We start from the raw sequence: 21,111 nt of genomic DNA, 5'->3' as shown, positions 1-21,111 counted from the left end.
GAAAAAAATGTAGGGCGGGGATTTGAGTTTATCTATTGGTTGTTGATTGGATTGTGATTGTGAAAATATGGACGTTGGATAGCGGAACGGAGGCAGATGTGAATGCGAGTTTGCAGTGGACACACACACACACACCTACCACCGTGCTGCTAGAGTCAGAGCCGGTTATCAGTGAAATTGAGCAGCAATCTCAACATATTTATTATCAAACTGACAACATAAATGCACAAGCACATCATGGTCTTTGCTTACGAAGAGGCTATAGCCGTTGAAAAATGAGTGAGTATAAGATAACCATATTTTAACGTTCTGAATCTCAATACACCACATGTAAAGGGAAAAAACTGAATTTTCAATACATTGCACATTAAAATATGTTTAACTGTAAAATTGTGTCATCCATAATCCCTGTAAAATATTAAAGCCATTTCATTCTACTCTTCATTCATTCTATTTCTCAATATACTGCATAAAATGTAATTAATAATAATACAAAAAAAAATATATTATATAAACCTGTGTGATCCATTAATAGCTACTACTAAAAACCATTTAAATTATATACTTAAATGATATGTGTTGGCTTGCCATTTATATAAGGCAACCAAAGACTACTTTACACAACTTATCAGTATGTGGTTTCATACAACAAATAGTAAAATCATTAAAACGTATACTTTAAATGTATAAACGCATGTACAGATGAGACAGAAACAGTGGTAGTAGTTAATAACATTTTAAAACAACATTTACTAAATCATATACTGTATGCTACACTGTATTATAAATGACCAAAATCACCAGCAGTATTAGGTGAGAACAAACAAAATACGGTGATTATTAGGCGAGAAGGATAACAAAGAGGCATATACTGTAAATTTACACATAAAAATTGAGTAATAAAGATGATGCTATTAAGTCATCCCAACAAGTTGTGAACGTTATATTGTGCTTTATGTTGAATATATTCATACATACAACAATAGCATATGCTTCACTTACGTTTTACCATCTGATGATAATAAATAACTTACACTGAAAACTTTCCTTGACATCATCATGGCGAAGATACGGCGATCGTTCGGGTATGTGGGGTGTTGTCTACTGAACGTGATGAACTCTGGGATACACTTAGCCTGAAAGAACACTCCAGAGCGGTATTCGAACTAGTGTGGCTTTAGTGTGGGTTAAGTGCACTGAGCATTGGCAAGTATCAGACATGGGAAAGTCTTTATCACTAAAGCCCCCCCAAAACAAAAAAACACTGAGTGTTTGCATACAGGACACGTGACGCAAATCTCATCATTAGCAGAGTGCTCAAGCACTGAACGCGTGCAGCCCGATTTTAGCCCAAAGTATACTTCTATTGTAAGTCACGAGTCTCAGAATAACGCAAGAGTTTTACATCTAAAACAGCATATTTTGCGGCGTTCTAAACAACCATAAAGCTGTAAAATATGGCGTAGTTATTTCAAACGGCATAAAAAATGTGCGAAAATAGTTTAAAACATTATATTGGATGATGTTTAGTGTATGTGAAAATCGGCACTTTGTATGCTGTTTGGCTTGGCATATGACGGCGTAAAAAATTACGTTTTTGGTTGCAAAAAAGCGGTGCTTTTTACTGCATTTTCTATGTAGTATAATGAGCCCCGCCTGCTGGTTTTCACAGCCAGTAAAATTTGAGGTGTTCTCACTCAATCAATGATGAACTGAGTCAGGCCAGACCAGTTCCCTATCGATTCGGGGAAATTCCTTTTCCACTACCTAGTTGAAGCCCTTGTATCATAACGCCAATCTTATGATTGGTAATGATGTTTGAGCCCTGCCCCTTTAGGTGAGCATTTGCCCTATATAAGCGGGTCCACAAACATAATTTCTTCAGAATTTTCTTTCTTCAAGACCGATATCATCTCGTCTTGACTACGACGGATCATCTCCTCTTGATCAGCCCTCTCTTCACCATTGACAGACACCCTTCAGCGGACGGGATTCCCTGCAGATGCATCAGGACGTTCTCCGCCTGAGTCCAGTGCCTGCAGAGAAGAAGCAGCTCTCATGAGGACACATTGCCCTCACTGTGAGGACATGAGTCTCAAGATGCTCCGCTCTGAAGGACGACTTCGCCTCCCGTGCCCTCCCGACTTCTTCCTCTGTGTTAAGTCTCGAGGGACCACATGATGAAGCATGGCGGGGCCGCAAGTTAGAGATGGAAGAACCCGAGGAGGCTCTTGTGAGGGTGAGGAGTGCGCACTGTCCACTGACAGAGAGTTTCAGTGGTTGAGGAGCTCGGTCTCCAGGGGTCCCTTCCAGAGGAGCCGGTAAAATCCCGCCTAGATGAGTGGTTCCAGCAGACTGGCTGCCACCAGCAGGCTGCGGCCCGGAGAAATGCACCGTTCTTCCCAGAAGTCCACGATGAGCTCACAAATATCTGACGTGCACCCTACTTGTCTCGCGTCCAGATCAGTCCTCACAAAAGTGGACCACACTGAGGATAAGGGATATGCTAAGCTTCACCCGACTAAAGAGGCATTTACAGCTCATCTTTGTCCTTCTATAGGTGTGGGATGGACACTTCAGTCTTATACAATGGACTTCAGAGGATGAACTGATGCCAACTCCAACTGTAAGACATCAGATGCTTCATATGCCACTGCCTGAAACTTGGACTTAGGATGGACCCCACTGAACCTCACTGAAATGACCTGCCGGTTGAACTGCGATGCACCTCAATGATCTCTGCCTGCATCACCTTTGTCTATTGATGGACTACACTCTTGAAATGGAATACATGGACTATCAATTAATTGCCAACAAAAGCTTTCATCAGCCAACTAACAAAGGACAATGCATCTATGTGAACTTCTGCAGTTAATCCAGGATGGACTGAAAAGACATTAGTCATTAATCTTACAGTTCATACAAAATCTTTGTTTAAACACTGGACCTTAACACTTAGTTTACAAGTTTTAATCCATGACTTGCACTGCACACAAATAACTAATATTGACATTATATTCATGCTGTTTAGCCAGATGGGAACTGGCCCCCACAGTAAGCCTGGTTTCTCCCAAGGTTATTTTTCTCCATTAACCAACATCTTATGGAGTTTTGTGTTCCTTGCCACAGTTGCCTTCGGCTTGCTCACTGTGGTTCAAAATATAATTATTATTTAATTATTTATTTTTATACACAATTTACAATCATATTTAATCAAACTACACAATGATGATACCCCTGCTCAACACCCCTGTCTCCCCTGACGGCCTTTTTGGAAACGCTGTGGAAGGCTTTTCTGAATAATTCATTGCGGTGCAAAAGCAGTCACAAGGGATGAAGCACATTTTGCCTAAGAAAAGTATTCCCTCTCATCTGGCCCAAATGGAAGCCTTGTCCACCTCAGCGCGAACCCCGTGTCAAAGGGAAAATTTCCCCGGGCAGCAGGCGCGTTCCTGACCAGTGAAATGCCTCAATTGGGGCTCAATTTCTCTTCATGTTTCTCACACCTCACACACTATGCTCAACCACTTCCCTATGGCGAGCAGCACTCTGTCTCTTATAAAGAGTGAACTGATGCACCCGCTGTCTCACCACACAGATGCATGGCCAGCTCTCACGGGTGTGTCAGACTGGGTGCAAAAAGCAATCGAGCATGGCTATATGCTCCAATTTGCGAGCCAGCAACCTCGCTTCAACGGCATTATACCATCCACGGTTCCGTCACGAGACAAGCCGTTGTTTCGGGCAGAGATTCACAATCTCCTCGTGAAAGATGCGTTAGAGATTGTTCCAGACTGCCAAATTCACAAAGGGTTTTACAGCTGCTATTTTCTCGTTCCGAAAAAAGATGGTGGGCTTCGGCTGATCCAAGATCTGAGATGCTTGAATCGCGCATTGGCAAAACGCCCATTCAAAATGTTAATTTAGAAACTTCCCAACTAATACTGCTGGTGATTTTGGTCATTTATCATCCAGTGTAGCATACAGTATATGATTTAGTAAATGTTGTTTTAAAATGTTACAGGTGCTGGTCATATAATTAGAATATCATCAAAAAGTTGATTTATTTCACTAATTCCATTCAAAAAGTGAAACTTGTATATTATATTCATTCATTACACACAGACTGATATATTCCAAATGTTTATTTCTTTTAATTTTGATTATTATAACTGACAACTAAGGAAAATCCCAAATTCAGTATCTCAGAAAATTAGAATATTACTTAAGACCAATACAAAGAAAGGATTTTTAGAAATCTTGGCCAACTGAAAAGTATGAACATGAAAAGTATGAGCATGTACAGCACTCAATACATAGTTGGGGCTCCTTTTGCCTGAATTACTGCAGCAATGCGGCGTGGCATGGAGTCGATCAGTCTGTGGCAATGCTCAGGTGTTATGAGAGCCCAGGTTGCTCTGATAGTGGCCTTCAGCTCTTCTGCATTGTTGGGTCTGGCATATCGCATCTTCCTCTTCACAATACCCCATAGATTTTCTATGGGGTTAAGGTCAGGCGAGCTTGATGGCCAATTAAGAACAGGGATACCATGGTCCTTAAACCAGATACTGGTTGCTTTGGCACTGTGTGCAGGTGCCAAGTCCTGTTGGAAAATGAAATCTGCATCTCCATAAAGTTGGTCAGCAGCAGGAAGCATGAAGTGCTCTAAAACTTCCTGGTATATGGCTGCGTTAACCTTGGACCTCAGAAAACACAGTGGACCAACACCAGCAGATGACATGGCACCCCAAACCATCACTGACTGTGGAAACTTTACACTGGACCTCAAGCAACGTGGATTGTGTGCCTCTCCTCTCTTCCTCCAGACTCTGGGACCCTGATTTCCAAAGGAAATGCAAAATTTACTTTCATCAGAGAACATAACTTTGGACCACTCAGCAGCAGTCCAGTCCTTTTTGTCTTTAGCCCAGGCGAGACGCTGAAACCCATGTCTTGCATACGTCTGTGCGTAGTGGTTCTTGAAGCACTGACTCCAGCTGCAGTCCACTCTTTGTGAATCTCCCCAACATTTTTGAATGGGTTTTGTTTCACAATCCTCTCCAGGGTGTGGTTATCCCTATTGCTTGTACACTTTTTTCTACCACATCTTTTCCTTCCCTTCGCCTCTCTATTAATGTGCTTGGACACAGAGCTCTGTGAACAGCCAGCCTCTTTTGCAATGACCTTTTGTGTCTTGCCCTCCTTGTGCAACGTGTCAATGGTCGTCTTTTGGACAACTGTCAAGTCAGTAGTCTTCCCCATGATTGTGTAGCGTACAGAACTAGACTGAGAGACCATTTAAAGGCCTTTGCAGGTGTTTTGAGTTAATTAGCTGATTAGAGTGTGGCATCAGGTGTCTTCAATATTGAACCTTTTCACAATATTCTAATTTTCTGAGATGCTGAATTTGGGATTTTCCTTAGTTGTCAGTTATAATCATCAAAATTAAAAGAAATAAACATTTGAAATATATCAGTCTGTGTGTAATGAATGAATATAATATACAAGTTTCACTTTTTGAATGGAATTAGTGAAATAAATCAACTTTTTGATGATATTCTAATTATATGACCAGCACCTGTATTAACTACTACCACTGTTTCTGTCTCATCTGTACATGCGTTTATACATATAAAGTATACGTTTTAATGATTTTATTATTTGTTGTATGAAACCACATACTGATCAGTTGTGTAAAGTTGTCCATACCTTTTTCAGCAGGGTGTGATGCTGGGTCAGGTTTTCAGGTGGAAAGTGGTGACCACGGATGCGTTTAACACGGGTTGGGGCACGCTGTGCAATGGACGCCTGGCTTTCGGCACTTGGACGAGTGCGAAATGGGTGTGGCACTTCAACTGCTTGGAAATGCTAGCGTCTTCTTAGCGGTGAAAGCTTTCCATTCCGACATAGTGAGTCATCACGTTCAGTGTTCAGACAATATGTCACTGGTAGCATACATAAATCGGCAGGGCAGCACTCAATCGCTACCAATGATGAGCCTGGCGCAAGGCCTCCATTTGTTCCGGGCCATCTGAAATGCGGAGTGGACATGCAGTCACGCTAGGGACCGATGGCGGGGGAATGGAGACTTCATCCTCAGATGGTTCTGAGGATTTGGGAAATGTCGGCAAAGCAGAAGTTGTCGACCTATTTGCCTCCGCAGAGACAGCCCACTGCCCTCTTTGGTACTCCATGTCCCAAGAGTGGACCCCTTGGCCCACAAGTGGCCGGCGAAACGCAAATACGCGTTTCACCCTGTGCGTCTTCTTAACTCTGTCATCAGCAAAGTCCGTGAGGACAAGGAAATGGTTCTGTTGGTTGCGCCAAAATGGCGCATTCTTGTCCCTCAGTCAGGAAATTCGGAAGAAATGATGTCTGAGCACCCACTTACAGTATATAGGGCAAATGCACACCTAAAGGTGCAGGGCTCAAACATCATTGCCAATAATAAGATTGGCGTTATGATACAAGGGCTTCAACTAGGTAGTGGAAAAGGAATTTGTCGATGTCTTGTTCCCTTCATCTCAGGGAACCAAGGTTACATAAGTAACCAGAGACATTCACTGCTGCAGGTTATTTCTGCCAATTTCTCATTCAAGTCAAACAAATCAAGATGGCCAGAAGACACATCATTTTGCGTTGCTGCCGGTGTTATGGTTCATGTTAACTGGAGACCTTCTTCCATTTTACACCAGATGTGAACGACCAGCGGTAGATTCGTTAATTCTGAAAATCATGCTCCTGACCCAATATTTTGCTCTCCATTAAAGGTAAACTTACTAAATGATGCTGGCATCATTGTTCAGATTAAAATAAGTGGTATTATTAGATCGAACAGCAGAAGAATGCAAGATAAAAAATAAAAATAAAAAACTCAACAAGGCAGGAGATTCTAACTCAGCCATAAATAATATGATCAGCAAAACACTTCAGCGCATTATTAATTTGAGCTACAAGACTCTGAACTTATTAAAGGGTAAAAAGACAAATGACTTCCATAAGTCAGACATGGAGACAAATTTGTTGATAAAAGTTGATAAAAATATATATTTGAGATAAATTTAGTACCGTATCTCAAAACACTAAGAAACGGTTTCATAATAATGACTTAGTGTCTCATTACAATGAGAAACACTCTCATTATTATGACTTACAAAATCACTTTTTTAATCAACTGTGGTGCAAACCAGCTTCAACAGACATTCAATTGTATTCAATAAAAAAAAAACATGAAAACATGTTCATATTTTTTTTATATATAATAATATACCTTCGTATGTGATAAGTTATCACAATGGTATATGCCAATGTGATAATGCTTTGTTAAAAAAATTTAACTCTTTCATACAGTAAAAATAACAATAACAAAAACAAAATCGCCCCATATCCCCTCATTCACTAAAATAGGGGATGTAAGTACACAATATTAGAAATGAGAGATCGAAAAAGGGTGAGCAACACATACATAATATACTCTGTGCATCGGAGATGGCTGCAGAGCTATCGCAGAAACAAGTTGGTCACATATGTACTTTCCATGTGTATTTTCATCTTACACTGTTGCTTACTTTATGATAATGATGAAAATAATAATAACAGCTTTATTTTTTGTATCTATACATATGGCACATTATGTTTTCATTCATGGTATATTAAAGTAATACAATAAATCTTCATTCTCTTTGTCATGTTTAATATGTTCATAATGATTAAAAATAATAATGAACTGCCAACTGAAAAAAAACACACATGAACAAGTGTATATTATTCATTTATTTATTTAATATAATTATTTATTTAATATCACGAAACTCTCCCATCCAAACTGTGCTGCATTTAGAGAAAAGATCATGAGTGCATAGTGTCCTCATCCACCTAACAGTACTGATGTTATCAATAACAATCATTAATAAGATGAATACAATACCTACAGGTGATAACCCATTTTTTGAATAATACATCTTATTATAATTTCCTCTGTGTACAGTTTTCACCTCAGAAAAACTGAGTAGACAAACACTGGTTCATTAAAATGAATTAATGTTTTCCATGCTTGTTCAATGAACCATAAACAATTAATGAACATGCACCTGTGGAACAGTCGTAAAGACACTAACAGCTTACAGATGGTAGGCAATTAAGGTCACAGTTATAAAAACTTAGGACAATAAATAGACCTTTCTACTGACTCTGAAAAACACCAAAAGAAAGATGCCCAGGGTCCCTGCTCATCTGTGTGAACATGCCTTAAGCATGCTGCATGGAGGCATGAGGACTGCAGATGTGGCCAGGGCAATAAATTGCAATGTCCGTACTGTGAGACGCCTAAGACAGCGCTACAGGGAGACAGGAAGGACAGCTGATCATCCTCGCAGTGGCAGACCACATGTAAGAACACCTGCACAGGATTGGTACATCCGAATATCACACCTGCGGGACAGGAACAGGATGGCAACAACAACTGCCTGAGTTACACCAGGAATGCACAATCCCTCCATCAGTGCCCAGACTGTCTGACTCGGACTGAGGGCTTGTAGGCCTGTTGTAAGGCAGGTTCTTACCAGACATCACCGGCAACAATGTCGCCTATGGGCACAAACCCACCTTCGCTGGACAGACAGGACTGGCAAAAAGTGCTCTTCACTGACGAGTTGCGGTTTTGTGTCACTAGGGGTGATGGTCGGACTCGCGTTTATCGTCGAAGGAATGAGCGTTACACTGAGGCCTGTACTCCGGAGCGGGATTGATTTGGAGGTGGAGGGTCTGTCATGGTCTGGGGCGGTGTGTCACAGCATCATCGGATGGAGCTTGTTGTCATTGCAGGCAATCTCAACGCTGTGCGTTACAGGGAAGACATCCTCCTCCCTCATGTGGTACCCTTCCTGCAGGCTCATCCTGACATGACCCTCCAGCATGACAATGCCACCAGCCATACTGCTCGTTCTGTGCGTGATTTCCTGCAAGACAGGAATGTCAGTGTTCTGCCATGGCCAGCAAAGAGCCCGGATCTCAATCCCATTGAGCACGTCTGGGACCTGTTGGATCGGAGGGTGAGGGCTAGGGCCATTCCCGCCAGAAATGTTCAGGAAGTTGCAAGTGCCTTGGTGGAAGAGTGGGGTAACATCTCACAGCAAGAACTGGCAAATCTGGTGCAGTCCATGAGAAGGAGATGCACTGCAGTACTTAATGCAGCTGGTGGCCACACCAGATACTGACTGTTACTTTTGATTTTGACCCCTCCTTTGTTCAGGGACACATTATTCCATTTCTGTTAGTCACATGTCTGTGAAACTTGTTCAGTTTATGTCTTAGTTGTTGAATCTTTTTATGTTCATACAAATATTTACACATGTTAAGTTTGCTGAAAATAAAAGCAGTTGAAAGTGAGAGGGCATTTCTTTTTTTGCTGAGTTTATATAATAACCTGCAGCAGTGAACTGGTCTGGCCTGACTCAGTTAATCATTGATTGGGTGAGAACACCTCAAACTTTACTGGCTGTGAAAATCAGCATGCAGGGCTCATTATACTACACAGAAAATGGTGTAAAAGTGGCGCTTTTCACATACACTAAACACAGTCCAATGCAGCGTTTTAAACTATTTTTGCATGTATTTTTTATGCTGTTTGAAATGACTATGCCGTATTTTACGGCTTATGGTTGTTTAGAATGCTGCAAAATATGCCATTTTAGATGTACACGCTTTAAAACTATCACGTTATTCTCGTGGCTTGCCATATACTTCGAGCCTGGCAAAGGCTGTGTCTCGTTTAGAAGGCTACGTCCTCCGGAGGTCGCATTTGTCGGCCGCATGTGTCATCAAGGCTGTCTCGTTTCAGAAAAGCGAGTAGGACACTCCGAATGCAGCCTTCAAATGCGAGCTCCTTTTATGGGAATTCGGAAGATGCATGAGTTGTATCCTTCGTGGGCACTCACACCCCACAATTCTTTGCTTCAACGGAAATGAACATCATTTGTCTAAAAAAAAGGAGGCCAATTTGCCCGAAATATGATGTTCAAAAGCAAGTAATGTTAATTCCCATGTTGAAGTACCTCAGTACATGGGTGTAGAGTATATAATATAATAATATATGATTAAAATAAAGTATTATAGACTAAAAGTACACCTGTAAAATCTATTTTCTTTTCTCTCTACATCATAATAACTCTCCAAAAATATACCGCTCGCACTTGTTAAAGAGTGGCTTACGTTCCATTTCCCTTTGTCCTACGAAGGCCGTCTTGTTTAAAGGAGGCTTGTTTAAAGGAGGACCCTTGGTATCCTGCAGCCTTCAAAGGATGCGTCCTACCTAGCGCGCAACCTTCGAAACAAAGTATACTCCATTTGACTGTGCACCCATATATAGGTGTTTGGCACATGTGCACTATGACTGCTATGAGACGCCGGGCAATTTCTCTTCAGGAATTTAGACCCATAAATATGTCTTTATATTCCTTCAGACTCACATTATACAAATGCAGGTTTCTCCTGACCTCCTCACACACGTGCTCTTGATGTGCATATACTGTTGTTGTTTTTACCTGCGTCTCCTGTTATTTACCGGCGATTATGTCTTCTTCTAGCATTTCTTTGTGACAGCAACAGCTCAGATGTGAGTATTGCCACCTTATGGATCTGCTAATTCATGCAAATAATTCCATGCACGTGCGCAGTCTGCGTGTTCAAAGACGCACAGTTAGAAAAATCAGGCTCCACACGTTCATTGCTGGAGCACTCTGCTGATGACTAGTTGTGTCCAATTCTTGAACGAATCGTTCTTCTGAGACGATTCTCACAAGTAACCGGTCGTGCCGGTGCACAACATCGAACTGAATTGAACTTTAGTTCCGGGTTAATGACTCAAGATGCACACCTGAAGTAAATGTACTGGCTACACAGCACGTTGAACTGTCTGACCCAAAAAGAACCGAACGAGCCGGTCCCACTGACTGTCGAAGTTTGCTTAGGATTACCGAGGACTTGTTATGGGTTGAGATGGTAATACATTTAAAAACCTACAGATGTTTGCTTCTGTGTTATTTTTTAATTATTTACAAATATTTGCAAATGAAGGTCTTGAGACTTAAGTAGCCTAGGCATTTTTACTCGGTGATGTTACTAATACAGGTAGGCAGCTCTTACGACTTACTAAGACCAGTTATTGAACCATAGAACCCGTTTGAAATGAAGGAATCAAACCTACAGGCAGAATCGAAAGTCAGCTCTTCAGCTGTGTCCGACTCAAAAAGAACCGAAAAGCCAGTCCACGAACTGTCAATGGCTGTGTCTCGTATGGAAGGATGCGTCCTCTGGAGGTCGCATTTCTCGGCCACATACGTCATCGAGGCTGTCTCGTTTCAGAAAAGCGAGTAGGACACTTCGAATACGGCCTTCAAATGCGACCTTCTTTCATGGGAATTCAGCGGATGCATGAGGTGTGTCCTTCGTGGGCACACACAACCCACAATTCTTTGCTTCAACGGAAATGTCTAAAAAAATAACGCCAGTTTGCCCGTAAATATGATGTTCAAATGCAAGTAATGTTAAGTTGAAGTACCTCAGTAGATGGGTGCAGAGTATATAATATATATAATTATATTAATATATAATTAAAATAAAGTATTAGACTAAAAGTACACCTGTAAAATCTGTTTTCTTTTCTCTTTACATCTTTATAACTTTCCTAAAACTTACCTCATACATTCTCTTCCAAAGGGACTTTGTTCCCTTCTCACTCAAAGCGCTAGCGCTTGTTAAAGAGTGGCGTGCTGTCATAGCAACCGTGTTACATTCAGTTTCCGTTTGTCCTACGAAGGCCGTCACGTTTAAACGAGGCTTGTTTAAAGGAGGATGCTCGGTATACTGCAGCCTTCAAAGGACGCGTCCTACCTAGCACGCAACCTTCCAAACGAGACACAGCCGATGTTTGCAGAGGATTACCGAGGAGTCTGATGAGTGCGATGTTGATCCTATGAGCATGTGTGTACCGAGGACATGAACGAGCATGGAGCGAACAGTAAGTTTCTTTAATGACAACCAAAACATACTTGAAATTTTCTTATGATTACTTTCATTAAATAAATGAATGAACCGGTTCACGGAAATGAATCGGACTTCCCATCACTACTGATGATGAGATTTGCGTCACGCGTCCTGAGCATTCACGTCTGACCGAAGTATACTTTGGGCTTTTCTAACCGCGTGTCTTTGACCATGCAGACTGTGCATGCGACGAGAAGGGTACAGGCTTTGCTCCAAAAAGGGGCGTGAGCTCCAAATCACCATTAAAGTTATAGGGAGCCCCTAACCTGACCCTTTCCCTAACCTTAACCCTTTTGGAGTTGGTGCAACCCCCTTTTGGAGTAACCCCACCCCCTTTTTGGAGTAACTCCACCCTCTTTTGGAGGTCTCCGGCCTCAGTATGTCGGACACCTTCAAAAGAGGTGATTCTCAGTTCAGTATCTGATTTGTGAACTAGTTTGAATGTTTCATTGCTAAGAAGAGTTCGGAAAAGCAGATATCACCAGTTCTAGGATCATATTACTCCCGTGTACTCAAGTACTCGTGCCCATCCCTAGTCCAAATGCGTATAATTGAGGACCAACTGATATAATCCAAGTCTAGATAAAATTTTTAATGCATAGAGGAACTTGACGATAGATTTGATTATTATGACTGATAAACGCCCCCTATGTGCGCACCGTCAAATGGAGTATACTTTGACAGTCTTGCGTTTGACTGTACGCAGACGCTGAGAGTTTGCGTCAAAATCAAAGTATACTTAGGGCTTTACTCTGTGTCACGTGCACATGCACTTAAGTATCAAGTGTGTTATTGGGACAGGGCCTTTGTTTAAATGGACTTCCACTTGTAGAATAAGCTTCTAGTCGGGATAAAAAAAAAATTGCATATGAACCAATACTTTTTTTATAAAATATACACAAATTTTACATAAAATATTGTTTTTTGCTATTATAACAATATAAAATATTGATTTCTGTTATTATTGTCTAAAATGTTACTTTTTTAAAGTTGTTTTTTCATTGTTCAAAATGCATGTCTATTTGTAGGCTTTACTGTATATGCATTCAATGCATATAAATGCATGGATTTAAACAGTCAGTGTCAGTGAAAGTCAGTGATTTTGGTCCCCCTTTTGTGTGGCGCCCCTATGAGTTGCATGTCGCAAACCATCCCCATTGCTCCCCTGAATTCCAGTACTACATAAATACAATGATCTTATCATATGCTGTCCCTGAATTACCTTGAAGAACAGCAGAGTCTATTGAAGCAGAATGAAACATAGGCTTAGCAGAGATGGGCGGAGCAGCTGGTTGCTTATTCTCATTGGCTACGTCATGTGGTGGGGGTCCAATGGGAGACATGTGAGGTGAATAATAAAATGGCTGGAAGGGATGACATAATCAAAAGCTGTTTTAATGATACATCTTTGCTGTGAGTATCAGGACACACTTCCACTCAACAATCATCAACATTCTGAACACACACACACTCACACACACACACACACCCACAAGCTCTATTCCAAAACTTAAAGAGTAAGATAATTCATTTTGGCAAGCATCATATGTATCCTTTGTGGTGAAGGCAATCCCAGATTGCATTGTAGCGCATTTCTAATCAATCACTTACAGTATGAGGTTCTATAGAAGGCAGCTGCCTATGTAGGCTGTAAGCAGTGATGCAGCTCACTAGGTTTTGGAACAGCACCACACACTCATTTAAGTAATGACATGCTAAAATGCACACCTTTTCAGGGATAGGTGGAGTCTGTCCTTCTGGTTTTTTGTCTTTCTGCTCGTCTTCAGTCCTCCTCTCTTCTTTTTCTTCATCCCTTTCTCTCTGTTCTCCAGAATCTTCAGTAGATTTATCTATGGACAGAAAATTGTGTCATATGCTCAGATCTTTCCCCAGTAATGTACAATTAACAAGCAGACATTTAGATAGAAACTCTTTGTCAAACAACTTACAGTAAACCTTTGAGATGGATTTTTTTTATCACCCAAGTAATATTAAAGGGATTTTTAACCAAAAATGAAAATTCTGTCATGATTTACTCACCTTCATGTCGTTTAATAACCCATATGACTTTCTTCCGTTGAACTCAAAAGAAGGCAGAATGTTAGCCTCAGTCACCATTTACATTCACTGCATCTTTTTTCCATACAAGGAAACTGAAACAAACATTCTCAAACATTCTGCTTAACATCTGCTGTTGTGTTCCACATAAAAAAGAATTACAGGGTTGGAACAACATGAGGGTGAGTAAATAATGACACAAGTTTTATTTTTGGGTAAAAATCCCTTTAATATCACTTAGGTGATTAAAAAAAAAAAAAAAAAAAGAACAGTGAAATCTGGTTTCGATCACATGCCATAACAAACTCCAGTGTCTAAAGCCCTTTTGAACTCATTCATTTTAATTATTTGGTTAAACCAAAACTGAAATGTACAGCTCTCAAATTTAAGTAAAAAATAAAAAAATACAAATACAAGGCAGGATGGGATAATTTGTCAGTTGTGACTAAATTAATATGTAAATTGACTGACTGAGTTTGGAATAGCATACTACTATACAATTATTATTCCTGCCATATATATATAGAGATGTAAGAAACAGTAAGGGTATTATGGAAATATGCCGCTCTTAAAGGAATTTTCCGGGTTCAAGACAAGTTAAGCTAAATCGACAGCATTTGTGGCATAATGCTGATTACCACAAAAATGTATTTCAACTCGTTCCTCTTTTCTTTAAAAAGAGCAAAAAATCGATGTTACAGTTAGGCACTTACAATGGAACTGAATGGGGACAATGAAAGTGAACGTGGCCAATTTTTGGAGTGTTTAAACACAGAAATGTGAAGCTTATAATCTTATAAAAGCACTTGCATTAATTCTTCTGTTAAAACTTTTGTATTATTTGAGCTATAAAGTTGTTTAAATTGTTTTTTTTTTACAGTCGTTTTAGGGTTTCTTGACATTACATCGTCATGGAAATTAAGCTGTAAAATTGGCTACGACTTTACACAGATTTGAACACACTAAAATCATGTTTAAACGCATATTCTTTATGTCTTGTGGTTATACTTTTGAAAAAGTGAGTATTTTAACGTTAAAAAAATTTACTTTCATTGTAAGTGCCTCACTGTAATCTCGATGAAAAGGAGGAACGAGTCGAATATTTTTTTTTGTGGTAATCAACATTATGCCACAAATGCTTTCGACTGAGCTTAACTTGTTTTGAACCCAGAAATTCCTTTAACTCTGCCTCCTAACTACAGCGATGAGAAAAGATGCAGTACCAGAGCTCTCCTCCAGATGGCGTTGTCGTGTCTTCGCCAGGCTTGGTTTGGTGTTTTGGGGTGGTGGTTCAGGTCTCTTTCTGGTTTCCAGCTGCTGAAAGTCAGTTATACTGTCAGCCTTTTTGTGCCTGTCTGACTGCGACTCCTGTCTCCCTGACTCTGTGTGTCTGTCTGTAGATGGTGTGTGCGCTTTAGCCACAATATCGGAGTGTCGGTCATTTTCATGTTCAGGATATCCAATCTCCTCAGAAGAGCCAAACACCTCACTGTAATCTGGAGACTGCAGGGAACAGAGAAAAGAATGTGGTAAACATTTGACTGAATAAAAAATTTCTTCTGTGCTAAATGCTACATTCTACATAAAAGATATTTTTTGCAAAAAAGCAATAATAATAAAATATTTGGAAAAGAATATAGAAATAAAATGATACAGTGTAATCATTGAGTGCAGCGCATTGCTCAGTCAGTCCATGCATAGCTAAACAGATGTGTTTTCAGTCTGGGTTTGAATGTGGCTACTGTTGGAGCACATCTAATCTTTTCCAGAATCTGGTTCCAGCTGGGATTGGCATAAAAGCAAAATGCTGTTTTACCTTGTTTTGAGTGAAGCCTTGGTATTTCTAACTGACTTGATCCTAATGAAATGAGAGGTCTTTTAGGTTTTTATTCAACAAGAATATCTGCAATACAGGTGCATCTCAATAAATTAGAATGTCATGGAAAAGTTCATTTATTTCAGTAATTCAACTCAAATTGTGAAACTCGTGTATTAAATAAATTCAAAGCACACAGACTGAAGTAGTTTAAGTCTTTGGTTCTTTTAATTGTGATGATTTTGGCTCACATTTAACAAAAACCCACCAATTCACTATCTCAACAAATTAGAATACATCATAAGACCAATAAAAAAAACATTTTTAGTGAATTGTTGGCCTTCTGGAAAGTATGTTCATTAACTGTATATGTACTCAATACTTGGTAGGGGCTCCTTTTGCTTTAATTACTGCCTCAATTCGGCGTGGCATGGAGGTGATCAGTTTGTGGCACTGCTGAGGTGGTATGGAAGCCCAGGTTTCTTTGACAGTGGCCTTCAGCTCATCTGCATTTTTTGGTCTCTTGTTTCTCATTTTCCTCTTGACAATACCCCATAGATTCTCTATGGGGTTCAGGTCTGGTGAGTTTGCTGGCCAGTCAAGCACACCAACACCATTGGTGTCATTTAACCAACTTTTGGTGCTTTTGGCAGTGTGGGCAGGTGCCAAATCCTGCTGGAAAATGAAATCAGCATCTTTAAAAAGCTGGTCAGCAGAAGGAAGCATGAAGTGCTCCAAAATTTCTTGGTAAACGGGTGCAGTGACTTTGGCTTTCAAAAAACACAATGGACCAACACCAGCAGATGACATTGCACCCCAAATCATCACAGACTGTGGAAACTTAACACTGGACTTCAAGCAACTTGGGCTATGAGCTTCTCCACCCTTCCTCCAGACTCTAGGACCTTGGTTTCCAAATGAAATACAAAACTTGCTCTCATCTGAAAAGAGGACTTTGGACCACTGGGCAACAGTCCAGTTCTTCTTCTCCTTAGCCCAGGTAAGACGCCTCTGACGTTGTCTGTGGTTCAGGAGTGGCTTAACAAGAGGAATACGACAACTGTAGCCAAATTCCTTGACACGTCTGTGTGTGGTGGCTCTTGATGCCTTGACCCCAGCCTCAGTCCATTCCTTGTGAAGTTCATCCAAATTCTTGAATCGATTTTTCTTGACAATCCTCATAAGGCTGCGGTTCTCTCGGTTGGTTGTGCATCTTTTTCTTCCACACTTTTTCCTTCCACTCAACTTTCTGTTAACAGCACTCTGTGAACAGCCAGCTTCTTTGGCGATTAAAGTTTGTGGCTTACCCTCCTTGTGAAGGGTGTCAATGATTGTCTTCTGGACAACTGTCAGATCAGCAGTCTTCCCCATGATTGTGTAGCCTAGTGAACCAAACTGAGAGACCATTTTGAAGGCTCAGGAAACCTTTGCAGGTGTTTTGAGTTGATTAGCTGATTGGCATGTCACCATATTCTAATTTTTTGAGAGAGTGAATTGGTGGGTTTTTGTTAAATGTGAGCCAAAATCATCACAATTAAAAGAACCAAAGACTTAAACTACTTCAGTCTGTGTGCATTGAATTTATTTAATACACGAGTTTCACAATTTGAGTTGAATTACTGAAATAAATGAACTTTTCCACAACATTCTAATTTATCGAGATGCACCTGTATATTTAGGTCCTTGGCCATTGAGTGATTTATATACTAGTAATATTACTTTAAAATCAATTGTAAATGTAACTGTAAAGACTGGTGTAATATGCTCAGATTTTTTGATATGACTACTGAAACTAGGGTCTGACTCCAAAATGACACCAAGATTCCTGACTTGATTTTTTGTTGGGAATTTCGCTTTTGTTGCCAAATACAATGATCTCTGTCTCTGTTGTTGTTCAACTGAAGGAAGTTTTTGCACATCCATTTGTTAATTTCATCAGTGCACTGGCACAGAGAGTGTATTGGGCTGTAGTTATTTGGCATTAGGGCAAGGTAGATCTGGGTGTCATCTGCATAGCTATGGAACGCGATTTAGTTATTTTTCACAATTTGGCCTAGTGGGAGCATATACTGGTTGAACAGAAGTGGTGCAAGAATTGAGCCTTTTGGGACTGCACATGTCATGGATGTCCACTCAGATTAATATTTGTCTATGTTCACATAGTAACCTCTCCCTTCTAGATATGACCTGAACAGGCTGAGGACCGTCCCAGTGAGCCCTACCCAGTTTTCCAGTATTTCCGGGAGTATGTTGTGGTCAACAGTGTCAAAGGCAGCACTGAGATCTAGTAATACCAGCACTGATATTTTGCCTGAATCAGTATGTAGCCAGACATCTTTAAGTATCTTTATGAGCACCATCTCCATGCTGTGATGTTGTCGAAAACCAGACTGGAAATTTCCCAAGTAGCTATTCGAGTTTAAGAATTTGTTCAGCTGATTAAAACCAACCTCTTCAATGATCTTGCCAATGAAAGGAAAATTTGAGATTAGTTTGGAGATGTTTAATATGGAGTTATCCAGATTGCTCTTTTTTAGAATGGGCTTAACAACTGCAGTTAAATGGAATTCGGAAAAGTGCCTGAAAGGAGTGAGGAATTGACTATTTCTAAGATAATGTTTTCTAGATAGTTAAACACTTTTTTGAAAAATTATGTGAGGAGTGTGTCAAGACAGCAGCTTGATGTTTTAAGATGCTGTTTCTTTCAGGGTTTTTTTCATCAATTACCTCAAAATCAGACATGGGGGGACCTGTTAATAGTTATACTAGTGCTTGTAAGTAGTAATAATAATGTGGATGAAGGATGATGTAATGTGGTGGAGTTTACCTGTCTCTGTGAGAAACAGGAAGGACTGATCCCCATCATGCTGGGCAGGGGTATACCCTGAATGGGCCATCCTGACAGCTGAGGGGTCCTCTGGACACCCTGCCCTACCAGCCTCCCATTGGTGCTCTCAGTGCCCGGGTCTAATCTTCCACGATTCTTTGGGTGCTGAATCAAGGAGTACACATTCTCAGTGGCAGTACTGAGAGAGCAAAAGAGAAAGAGAGATAAAGACTTTAACTTATACTGGCCCTATTTACAACTGCCAATCACAAGTGGTCATGTGAGACACATCGCTGTTTGTACCAGGAAGTAACGTGTCTCAACTGTGTCTCTTGTGACCCCTTGTAATTTAGATTTGTTGAGGGGAGAATCAATAGACGTAAGCTTTCCCTAATTTTTGAATCGGACGGTTAATTTATTTTTAGCGGAAAGGATTATTTACAGGTGAGTAAGCAGTCTTTTGTCTGGAATGCATCAGGACAGATTAGCATTTACACCACACATGCAATGTGGTCACATGATTTCTTAACTTCCAAATGTGAGTTATCAGATCACAAAATGTTTTGGACCCCGTTTACACCACATTGTCCACTTGTGATCATCAGATCTGCCAAAACAGATGTAAAAACCAGGTGTAAATGGGTTCATTGTCAGTTTTAGTAGGTTAAAGGGTCCAATTATATTAGGTGTCTTAAACTACTATTTACTAACATTAAAATACATACAATACAATGTATTTACTGTGTGACTACATGTTGTTCTGCAAAATTCTCACAAGAGAATATATTCTCACATATATGGCAAAAAATGGCTGATTATTTTTACACAGCGCTAAGAGAAAGAAATAAAATGGCTCACTTAGTGCGACATTCGTCCCCGCAGGCCCCGCCTCTTCCTGTAGGATCTGGTTCCTGATAAGATATGGTAGAGTTTCGGTTCTTCCTGAATCCAGAAAAGATTGACAGCACACTGCGTCTCTTCTTTCTTCTCAAAGCCTGAGCATGATGGTGGGAGGAGAGCTGACTGCAGGACAGAAAGTCATGATAAGATAACATCCACTATGCCCACATCCTTTCAACCTTTAAAAAGGGAACAATTGTGACATTAATGTCATTGTTTGAATTAATTTTTATATAAAAGTATTCAGCACCTGTCTGGTAAAACTCTTTTTGTGTAGAAGTCAGGCAGTCCATCATCCAGTAGAGATACTCCACCATTTTCAGAGCAGTGCTGTTGGACAACAGGAAAAGAAGACGAGGATTGCTTTAAATACATACTTTCTGAACTTGTGTTACACCATTGTGTTAAATCTATTCTAGTAAATCAGTTAACCATTTTGTAGCTTTACCACATCTCATATGTCCAAAATCCTACTCTATTTTAAATGTTAAGTGTGTTCTGATTGGCTCTGATTGTGTTGCTTCGTGCAACATTTTCACTTTCAGTGTGGACAGACAAATTACTTGACACTGGAAACGTATCATGTCGAACCTGTTAATGTGTTAATGGATGATGCTTTCATGGTACTGTATCTTGTCATCTGTGTTTTGCTCATCTGTTTTATGTCAGTCTATTAATTTGATCAACAAACATAACAAAGAAAATGCTTGATCACATCACTGATCAAATATGTTTTAAAAGGAGAGCCTTTGATGTTTGCTATTTCTTGAGTCCCTGCAGAAAACATCTGGGCCTGTGTTCTGACAAAATTCTACACATTTGGTGTGGGGGAAAAAATAACCAATTTACCAATAATGAGTCATCACATCACTAAAACTGTTCCACCAGCATGGTTCTCTGTCCCGAGTATGGTTAGCTAACCTTACTGAGAATTGCAGGCCAGGAACAGTTTGTAATCGTACCATACCGGACCGTGTTCATGTCAAAATGCTACTTGAACTGTAACTGACCGTTCAGGCCAATGGTGGAAAAGCACTTATACAGGTCATTGTATGTGGTCAAAAGAAGGGGTACCATAACATGTGTCAAAGTAATGTCGACATTCATTACGTTTACCTAGACACCAGAAAGCAGCTTAATGCGAGAAAGTGCCGTTCCTGTTTACATGCACTGTATAAGTGTTGTACTCTTTACTCCCGTATCGGCTCGGCAGCTTTCTCCACAGCAATGTAATTTCCTCACGACGCTTGTGCAAATAACAAACACGGGATTGACTTTGCTAGTTTATTCTCCATTGCTCTACTGTATTTCCAGAAATTTCAGAGTTGTTGCTGTTTGTTTCCTTAACTTTCCATCACGACCTGCAGCATAATTTCGCTGCTATAGTGGGGTTTTCCTCTTCTGTAAAATTCTGGGATGCCCCAAATGTAAAATTGCATATATGCGAACGTGAAGGACAGTCAATACT

At 40.3% G+C, this 21,111-nt stretch overlaps 1 protein-coding gene across 3 annotated transcripts in view; it reads right to left on the bottom strand.

Moving 5' to 3' along the window:
* Positions 1–21,111, bottom strand: part of LOC127442319 (capping protein, Arp2/3 and myosin-I linker protein 3-like) — a 105,912-nt gene that overhangs the window by 6,316 nt on the left and 78,485 nt on the right. For all 3 annotated transcript variants that reach the window (XM_051700244.1, XM_051700243.1, XM_051700245.1), the window contains exons 32-37: positions 19,894–19,973; positions 19,602–19,766; positions 18,744–18,942; positions 15,324–15,603; positions 13,771–13,892; positions 13,265–13,406 (exon numbers count right to left, since the gene is read on the bottom strand). In XM_051700244.1, the coding sequence (XP_051556204.1) occupies positions 13,265–13,406; positions 13,771–13,892; positions 15,324–15,603; positions 18,744–18,942; positions 19,602–19,766; positions 19,894–19,973 (988 nt within the window). The remainder of the gene's footprint in view (positions 1–13,264; positions 13,407–13,770; positions 13,893–15,323; positions 15,604–18,743; positions 18,943–19,601; positions 19,767–19,893; positions 19,974–21,111) is intronic.

The sequence above is a fragment of the Myxocyprinus asiaticus genome, chromosome 6, assembly GCF_019703515.2.
Source record: "Myxocyprinus asiaticus isolate MX2 ecotype Aquarium Trade chromosome 6, UBuf_Myxa_2, whole genome shotgun sequence".
Classification (NCBI taxonomy): Eukaryota; Metazoa; Chordata; class Actinopteri; order Cypriniformes; family Catostomidae; genus Myxocyprinus; species Myxocyprinus asiaticus.
Note: the sequence above shows the minus strand (reverse complement) of the source record. Positions and strands in the feature narration are given on the sequence as shown.